The 9,843-nt window shown below is 48.7% G+C and overlaps 1 protein-coding gene across 1 annotated transcript; it reads left to right on the plus strand.

The window, feature by feature from the left end:
• The first annotated feature begins 218 nt into the window (after positions 1-218).
• Positions 219-3,622, plus strand: LOC127670589 (phospholipid phosphatase 2-like). Its single transcript, XM_052165086.1, has 5 exons — positions 219-483; positions 933-1,020; positions 2,406-2,463; positions 2,652-2,828; positions 3,454-3,622. The coding sequence occupies exons 1-5, from the start codon at positions 219-221 to the stop codon at positions 3,568-3,570; spliced, it is 705 nt and encodes a 234-aa protein (XP_052021046.1). The 3' UTR covers positions 3,571-3,622.
• Positions 3,623-9,843: the final 6,221 nt, after the last annotated feature.

Here is a 9,843-nt window from a genome sequence, read left to right on the forward strand (position 1 = left end):
TTCTGATGGGGTGGAACCCTTCAGGTTCCAGGATGCACTGCCTCATCAGGCGTCTTAGGATCCCGCTGGATGGAGGAAACCGGGCTCGGGAGGCCAAACTCAACTGTTCCATCCACAGCGTGTGGGGCGGAGGCCCTGGAGTCTGAGCTGGAGGCACCACTGATGAGTGGCATGACTCACAGGAGGCGCTGCTGTGGCTGCTGCTGCCAGTTGCTGCCATGGGTGCACTGGGCGGTGGCTTCCTCCTCCTGCTCCTGGACATGAGTGGCAATGACCTCGCAGAGCTGGGACCTGAGCTGCTGACACTGAGCGGCCTGCACATGCTGCTGGCCACGAACAACCGGTTGGGCGGCCCAGGCTCGCTGCCCAAGGGCCTGCCTGGCCCATTTGCTGCTCTGCTGCAGCCTCCAGGTGCTCAACCTCAGCAGCAGCACCTTCCAGGAGTTGCCTGCCTAGCTGCTGGAGCTATCAGAGTCTACAGGGGTCAGAAGAGGGCACCAGATCCCCTTTAACTGGAGTTAGAAGGTGCTGCTGTGAGCTGCTGTGTGGGTGCTGGGATCTGAACCCTCATCCTCTGCAAGTGCACTGAGCGCTCCCAACCCCAGAGTCCATTCTCCAGTCCCTCATCACCTTAAAGGTTGAGGCAAGGACTCTCACTCAATCTGGAGCTGTGCAGTCCTGTTGGACTGGCCAGCAAGCTGCAGTCCTGGGTTAAGGAATGCACTGCCTCCTTTGATGTGATTATTAGGGTGGCTAAGGTCCTCTGCCTTGCACAGCAGCACCTTCATGGCTGACCGTCTCCCCAGCTCCTTAGGCAGCTTCTAGTTATTAGCTGTGCTATGCATGTGCACGCCTGGGATATTTTTTGTTGTTGCAAATCCGTGACTCTTGTCTGTGTCTGTTTGTGACTGTACTTAAGATCAAACCTGCAGCTTTGACTCGACACCGAGTCATAGGGACAGTGGATACTGAGGTCATTGTCTATTTCATGGCTCACATGAGGGAACTGAGGGTGGCCCTGTTAGAATGAGGTCTGTGGTCTGCATAGAGGTCAACAGGATTGGACATACATTTCACTTTTGTTTTCTGGGTGCTGGGGTGGGGCTGGGGACTCTGCCTTAGCCTTATTGTATCTGCTAAGTTTGGAGAGCAGCTCTGGGGGTGCCCGGGTTGGGGAATGACTCCTCAGAGTCTCCAAAACATAGGTCATGGCTGCCGCTCGAGCAGTGACAAATATCTTTGTAAGATGAGGTGATGACCAGCAACCCAGACCGACAGCTGTCACAGCAGTGGCTGCGACTGTAGTATTGGGAGCCTGACCATGTGCTCCTGCTGGCCGTGGCTGCTCCAGGAGCAGGCAGGGGTTGGAGTTGGTGAACTGAGGGTCAGGAGGGGAGACGGTTGCTCCAGGGCCTCCTGAGGGAGTGTCCCGTGTGCAAGCCTTCCTTCAGGTTAAATTTTGTTTCTCAATTTTAGTTTTATTTTATGTGTATGGGTGGTTTGCCTGCATATTTCCATATACCACATGCATGGACGGTAAGCGTGGAGGCCAGAATTAAGATCCAGAGTTACAGATGGTTGTGAGCCACCGTGTGGGTCCTGGAAATTGAACTGAGGTCCTTTGGAAGAGCAGCCAGTGCTCTTAACAGTTACACCATCTCTCCAGTTCCCCTCGGGTTAAATTTTTATTTTAATTCCAGGGGATCTGTATTAGATTCTGAAAACTCACAAATTAGTCCACACGCAACAGTTTGCAACTTCAGGTCCATGGGATCTGATGCCTCCTTCTTGCTACTGCAGGCATTGCATGCGTGTGGCACACAGAGATGTGTCAAAACACCCATACGCATACAATAAAAGTAAGTCCTAAAGACAATTTATTTTTATTACTTTTAAGTGTGTGTGTGTGTGTGTGTGTGTGTGTGTGTGTGTGTGTGAGCTTGGCAGTGGTGGGGCACGCCTTAATCCCAGTGCTTGGGGGGCAGAGGCAGGTGGATTTCCGAGTTTGAAGCCAGCCGGGTCTACAGAGTGAGTTCCAGAACACCCATGGCTACTCAGAGAAACCCTGTCTTGAAAAAAACCAAAAAAAAAGTGTGTGTGTGTGTGTGTTTGTGTGTGTGTGTGTGTGTGTGTGTTTGTGCATTACTACAGGTACCCTCAGAGGCCAAAGGCATCAGATTTCCTGGACTCGGAGTTATAGGTACTTGTGAAGAGTAGGATGTGGGCACCAGGAACTGAACTTGGGTCCTTTCCAGAAGCAGTCAGGGCTCTTAACTGCTGAGCCACCTCTCTGGCCCTGTTTGCCTGAGTTTTGAGTTGCACTCCTCTATAGCTGCCAGCTCCCCAAGGAGCTTGCAGGCCTGCCTCTGGGTCTCCATGACCTGAGTGGCTGTCCTTTCTCTCAGGCTGTTCTTCTACTCTGGCCACTCCTCCTTTGGCATGTACTGCATGTTGTTCCTGGTGGTGAGTACCCATCTCCTTCCCGGGGGACCTTATGGGACCATGCGTTCCCTGTGCCTTGGTCTACCCTTCTGTACAATGGGGTGTGTGGAGGAGGCACTAAGGGTGGGAGGCCTTGCGACTCTGGCCCCGGGCTGGGCAGGCTGTGGACACTCGTGGGCCCAGCTGACAGCAGGCTGATGTCCCGATAGCTGTACGTGCAGGCCTGGCTCTGCTGGAAGTGGGCCCGGCTGCTGAGGCCCACCGTTCAGTTCTTCTTGGTGGCTTTTGCCATCTATGTGGGCTATAGCCCAGTGTCTGACCACAAGCACCACTGGAGTGATGTCCTCGTCGGCCTCCTTCAGGGAGCCCTGGTGGCCTGCCTCAGGGTGAGTGCTGCTTGCCTGACCTACAGGATCTGCACTGCCGGCCTCTGATGGCCTGCAACTTCTGCCTGCTGTTTTGTCTTCAAGAGCTTTTCCCTTGTTGCTACTTTTGTTTCCAACCCAATTCCCCGGTAAAAGAAATCTCATTCGTTTAACAAAAAAAGCTACAAGCCTAGATTGGGCAGATCTCCTGCCACACTACTCTATTCCCATCTATATTAGTCCATGTAACTTGCAGTTTCTCCAGGCCATGAGATTCTCTCTGCAGCCTAGCTTGCAATCCCTGAAGCCCCTCCCCTCCTATTTATCCTTCATAGCACCTCCCCTCCTATTTATCCCCCGTGGCTCCTCCCCTCGACTCTCAGCTCCTCCCCCCGACTCTCAGCTCCTCCCCCTTCCTCCTGCCCAATCATTGGCTCAATCCTTTATTTGAAAAGTTAAGGTGGGGAGAAGGTTCACAAGGCAACTCCTCATCTGCAGCCCCTCTGAGGAGCGGAATTAGTTTCAAACAGCCCCTCACTGCTGGCCCCACCCATCCACATGACTACACCCCCTCACCTTCTCCCTCAGGGCCCCCAGAAGATGTTCTTTTTCTTCCTGTCCTACTCACTGTCTTTCCCCTCCCCAGGTCCGCTACATTTCAGATTTCTTCAAATCCCGGCCGCCCCAGCCCTGCCAGGAGGGTGAAGAGCCAGAGCGCAAGCCCAGTCTGTCGCTGACGCTGACCCTTGGTGACCGACCCTAGCTGCTATGGAAGCTGGAAAGTCACCCGTGGGCCAGTCATGTGTTGGCCCCATGCCCCGATCAGGCACTCCTGGCTTTGGAGCTGTCCCGGGGTCCTGGCTGGTGACTGTGGACCAGGGTCTTGGGTGCCTGTGTGGCCCTGAGTGTGGGCAGGGCCCATCCTCAGCATTCCTTGACTATCACATGGCCTCAAAAGATGCGGTCCTGCTCGGAGGGCTTCTCTGGTCACCAATGGGTTTTCGAGGAGGGCCATCCCAGCATGGCCCCGGGAATGGTTGGCCCGAGACTGTTCACGAAGTCAGCACCCTCCCTGACAGCCCTGAAGGTGATGAACACTTTGTTTGCCTGCGTGGGCAGGTGGCCTTGGGAAGAAGGCTGCCAACCCTTGGACTGCCTGGAAGGTCACACATTGCTTTTGGTCTGAATCCTTTCCTCACGCCTGTGGAAGATTACTGCTCGGGGCCTCCAAGCCCCTCCCTCAGACTTGATGTCCTGTCCTGTCCCCACTCTGACCATGTGGACCAAATGTGTATTCCAGGCTTTGGAAGTAGGTCCTCCTGGATCTGCCCTTCCTGATTGTTTCAAAACACTTTAAGTTACTGTCTCATGGGAGGGTGTGTTATAAACTTTGTACCAAATGTCTCTGCTGTGCATGTTGCTTTTCAAGCTCTCCAGGTGAGGTAGAAGGTCCTCCTGCACCTACCTAACATCTCAGTGCATCATTGTGCAGGACCTGCCAGTCTTAGGAGAGACTTGGGGAACAGAGACCTGTCCTGGGTATCTTGTATATTGGCCAAGACAGAGGCCTCATAGCCACTGTGGCCTTCCTCTGTGCGTGGTGGATACTTATCCTAGGTCCAGCTTAGAAAACACAGACCCTTCATGGTTAGTGCTGGTGAGGTGCCTGATCGTGCTCCCAGGGTGCCTGGCAGGTCTGCCAGGGGCAGCAGGAGGGGTGCAGGTCTTGCTGTATCCCAGGACAAGGTGTGTGTTTCTCTGGGAATGGGCGGGCTCCTTATGTCCTTCAGGTCTTTGGATCTGGGAGCTTGGGGGAGACAGTCAAAAGTACCGACTCCCCCTCTATTTCCTTCTTCTCCTTAGAGGCTGGGTCAGGATCCTCTGTATGCCACTGGCAGACACTGAAATCCAGGAGACCCAAGGAATTCAGCTCAACTCAGAGAGCATGCCCGGATGCCTCTGCCCTTGGTAGCTGGTGTTCAGCCTTTGACAGCCTGCATTTTCATGGGGATCCTCCCTGTTAAGTGACTGCGTGCCAGCATCCTCCAGCCAATGCTCTGCACTGTAGGGTCCCACAGGTCCCAGATGTTCTGTTAGAGGCAGAAGTTCCCAGTGAAAAGGCAGGCTCAGATCCTGAGCACAGCAGGGCTCTGCTTGTACAGATCCTCTGTTTGGCCTGACTGCAGCTGAGCTGAGCCCCTCCCCAGGCACCCATGCCTGCCTCTCTGCCTCACTGCCCAGTGCTGGCAATGTTCAGCAGGCCCAGAGACTGTGGGTGTGGGACACGTGCCTGTGACACTGGCACTTGGCGGCTGAGGTAGTAGAATGGGGAGTGTGAGACCAGCTTGGGTGACAGTGATTCTCCTGTGTGCCTGCGCATGTTCGTGTGTGTGTGTGTGTGTGTGTGTGTGTGTGTGTGTGTGTGTGTGTGTGTGTGTTTGCATGTGGAGGTCAGAGGGCAACCTCAAGTGTCCATTCTTAGATGCTTTCTTTCTTTCTTTCTTCTTTCTTTCTTTCTTTCTTTCTTTCTTTCTTTCTTTCTTTCTTTCTTTCTTTCTTTCTTTCTTTCTTCTTCTTCTTCTTCTTCTTCTTCTTCTTCTTCTTCTTCTTCTTCTTCTTCTTCTTCTTCTTCTTCTTCTTCTTCTTCTTCAATAAAACAAGGTCTCTCATTGGCCTGGAACCTAACCAAGTCCCTAAAACAGTGGTTCTCAACATGGGGGGGGGGGTCACAACCCCCACAGGGGTAACGTACCAGACATCCTGCAAATCAGATATTTACATGATGATTCATAATGGTATCAAAATTACAGTCATGCTGTAGCAATGGAATAATTTTATGGTTGGAGAGATGGCCCAGTGGCTAGTGTGCATAGTAACTCATGACTGCCTCTTAGCTTCATCATCAGAGGTATCTGATACCTTCTTCTGACCACTGGGCACTGGGTACTGTACACATGTGCCCATACACCCCCTCCCAAATCCCATACACTTAAAATAATAGAAAAACATATTTATTTATTTATTCACTCTTATTTATTCATTCATTCACCTGGTTTATACCCTCCCTCTTGGTCTTCCCCTCACTCAAGAAGACAGGTCTTCCCCCCTGTCACCCATCTCCTTCTCCTCTTAGAGGACCTCCCTCGGGTATCCCCCACCCTTGTGCATCAAGTCTTTGCAGGATTACGCATATCCTCTTTCACTGAGACCAGACAAGGTAACCAAGTTAGGGAAACATATTTCACAGCTTTGGGGATACATGCCACTCCACCTGTTGGAAGACCCACATGAAGACCTAATTATACATTTGCTACATTGCATGGGGAGGCCTAGGTCCAGCCCATTCAAACATCTTTGGTTGGTGATTCAGTCTCTGAGAGCCCACAGGGGTCCAGGGTAGTTGACCCTGTTGGTTTTCCTGTGAGTTCCTATCCCCTTCCAGGCCCTCAATCCTTCCCCCAACTCTTCCATAAGATTCTTGTAATGGCTGTTCCTGGTTGTCAGCTTGACTGCATGTGGAAAGAACTACAATTCAGAATTGAGGGGCATACTTGTGATCCAGGTCTTGAGGCTGGAAGATACAAGTTTCTGATTTGGATCTTAGCATGGAGATCTTGAGGCATAGTGGCCATGAAAAGCTTAGGCACAGGCAAGGTGGTACACGCCTTTAATCCCAGGGGACTGAGGCAAGGAGATCTCCGAGTTCCAGGTCAGCCTAGGACAAAGCATGTTCCAGATCCAGGTGTGGTGGCATACTCCTTTAATCTGGGCCACACCTTCTGCTGGAGACCTACATAGGGACATTGAAGGAGGAAGATTCACTCTTCTTCACCCACTTGCACTTACTTGCCAGCACATCTGTTGGAACCTACTTCTACAGAAGATCAGCTGAAACAACCAGCCTCTTGGGGACTGAGCAACTACTAGATCCTTGGACTTCCCATCCACAGCAGACCATTGTTGCGTTAGTTGGATTACAGACTGTAAGTCATCACAATAAATTCCCTCAATATAGAGAGACAGTCCATAAGTTCTGTGACTCTAGAGAATCCTGACTAATACAAGTCCTCCAGTTCCATCCCATGTTTGGATGGTTCAGTCAGCTTCTGAGTGGACCCTTTCAGAGGACAGTTATGCTCGGCTCCTGTTTGGAATCATAACAGAGTATCATCGTAGTGTCATGGACTGGTGCTTGCCCGTGGGTTGTGTCTCAAGTTGGGCTGGTTATTGGTTGGCCAATCCCTTAGTCTCTGCTCCATCTTTACCCCTCCATTTCTTGTAGACAGGATAAATTTTGGGTCAGAAGTTTTGTGGGTGGGTTGGTGTCCCTATCACTTCACTGGGGTTCCTGTCTGGCTACTGGAGGTGGCCTTTTCAGGCTTCATATCTCCACTGCTGTGAGTGTCAGCTAAGGTCGTCCCCACTGATTTCTGGGTGTCTACCCCATCCCAGGTTTTATGTCCTTGTGATGCCTCCAGCCCCCAACCCTGCGAGTTGCAGATTTCAATTTATTCTCCTGGCCTTCTGGGCCCTTCTGTCTCCCCACCTGCTCCTGAAAACTGTATCACCTCATTCACCTCCCTATCCCCTCTCTCACCCAGTTCCCTCCCTCCGTCTATCTCCTATGACTGTTTTATTCACTCTTCTAAGTGAGATTCAAGCATCCTCACTTGAACCTTCCTTCTTGCTTACCTTCCTTGGGTCTGTGGAGTGTAGCATCGGTATCCTGTATTTTATGGCTAATATCCACATTGAAAACAGCGCATAGAGGAAAACCCATAGCTATGAGTCATTTCCCTGTTCCCCAACGAAAGAAAAAGATGGAGAGAGCATACACTATCAGCTTAACAGCACACCTGAAAGCTCTAGAACAAAAAGAAGAAAATACACCCAAGTGGAGTACCCAGCAGGGAATAATCAAACTTAGAACTGAAAATAACCAAGTAGAAACAAAAAGAACTACATGGAAACCAACAAAACCAGGGGTTGGTTCTTTAAGAAAATCAAAGGGAGGCATAAGGACAGAAACTGAGGAAATGCAAAAATATTATTAGATCTTACTACAGAACCCTATACTCAACAAAACTAGAAAATCTGGATGAAATGGACAATTTTCTAGACAGATACCAGTTACCGAAATTAAATCATGATCAGACAAACTATTTAAATATTCTCATAAGCCCAAAAGAAATAGAAGCATCCATTTAAAGTCTCCCAACAAGAAAAAGCACAAGACCAGATAGTTTTATACCAATATTCTTCAAAGTATTCCACATGCAATAAGGGCACATGCTCCACTATGTTCATAGCAGCTCTATTTGTAGTAGCCAGAAGCTGGAAAGAACCTAGGTGTCCTTCAACGGAGGAATGGATACAAAAAATGTGGTATATTTACACAATAGAGTACTATTCACCCACTAGAAACAATGAATTCATGAAATTCTTAGACAAATGGATGGAGCTGGAGAACATCTTACTAAGTGAGGTAACCCAGTCTCAAAAGATCAATCATGGTATGCACTCACTGATAAGTAGATATTAGCCTAGAAACTTTGAATACCCAGGATATAATCCACAAATTAAATGATGTCCAAAAAGAATGGAGGAGTGGCCCCTGGTTCTGGAAAGACTCAGTGCAAGAGTATAGGGGAATTCCAGAACAGGGAAATGGGAAGGGGTGGATGGAAGAACAGGGCCTTGGAAGAGGGCTTATGGGACTTGCAGGGAGTGGGCACCCAGAAAAGGGGAAATCATTTGAAATGTATATAAAAATATATCAATAAAAAAATAAATGAAAAAAAAGAGAAACTTGAAGCAATCCCACTAAAATCAGGGACTAGACAAGTTTGTCTACTCTCTCCTTACCTATTCAATATAGTACTCGAAATCCTAGGCAGAGCAATTAGACAACAAAAGGAGGTCAAAGAGATATAAATTGGAAAGGAAGAAGTCAAAATATCGCTATTTGCAGATGATATGACAGTATATTTAAGTGACACCAAAAGTTCCAACAGAGACCTCCTACAGTTGAAATACAACTTCAGCAAGTGGCTGAATATAAAATTAAGTCAAACAAATCAGTAGCCTTTCTCTACTCAAAGGATAAACAGGCTGAGAAAAAATTAGGGAAACAGCATGCTTCACAATAGTAACAAATAATATAAAAACCTTATGACTCTAACCAAGCAAGTGAAAGATCTGTATAACAAGAACTTCAAGTTCCTGAAGAAAGAAATTGAAGATGATTTCAGAAGATGGAAAGATCTCCCATCCTCACTGATTGGGAGGATTGATATAGTAAAAATGGCCATCTTGCCAAAAGCAATCTGCAGATTAAATGCAATCCCCATCAAAACTGCAACTCAGTTCTTCATAGAGTTCGAAAGGGCAATACACAAATTTATTTAGAATAACCAAAGCTTCAGGATAGCAAAAACTGTTCTCAGCAATAAAAGAACTTCTCTGGGAATCATCTCCATCCCTGACCCCAGGCTGTGTTACAGAGCAATAGTCATAAAAACTACATGGTAGTGGAACAAAGACAGGCAGGTAGATCAGTGGAATAGAACTGAAGACACAGAAATGAACCCACACACCTATGGTCACTTGATCTGTGACAGAGGAGCTTAAACCACCCAGTGGAAAAGAACATTTTCAACAAGTGGTGCTGGTTCAACTGGAGGTCAGCATGTAGAAGAATGCCAATGGATCCACTCTTATCTTCTCATACAAAGCTCTAGTCCAAGTGGATCAAGGACCTCCACATAAAACCAGATACACTGAAACCAATAGAAGAGAAATTGGGGAAGAGCCTTGAGCACATGGGCACAGTGGAAAATTTCCTGAACAGAACACCAATGACTTGTGCTCTAAAATCAATAATTGACAAATGGGACCTCATATAATTGCAAAGCTTCTGTAAGGCAAAGGACACTGTCAAGAGGGCGAAACTGCCGTCAACAGATTGGGAAAAGATCTTTACCAACCCTCCATACAACAGAGGGCTAATACCCAATAAATACAAACAACTCAAAAG

Source organism: Apodemus sylvaticus, chromosome 20 (genome assembly GCF_947179515.1).
Source record: "Apodemus sylvaticus chromosome 20, mApoSyl1.1, whole genome shotgun sequence".
Lineage (NCBI taxonomy): Eukaryota > Metazoa > Chordata > Mammalia > Rodentia > Muridae > Apodemus > Apodemus sylvaticus.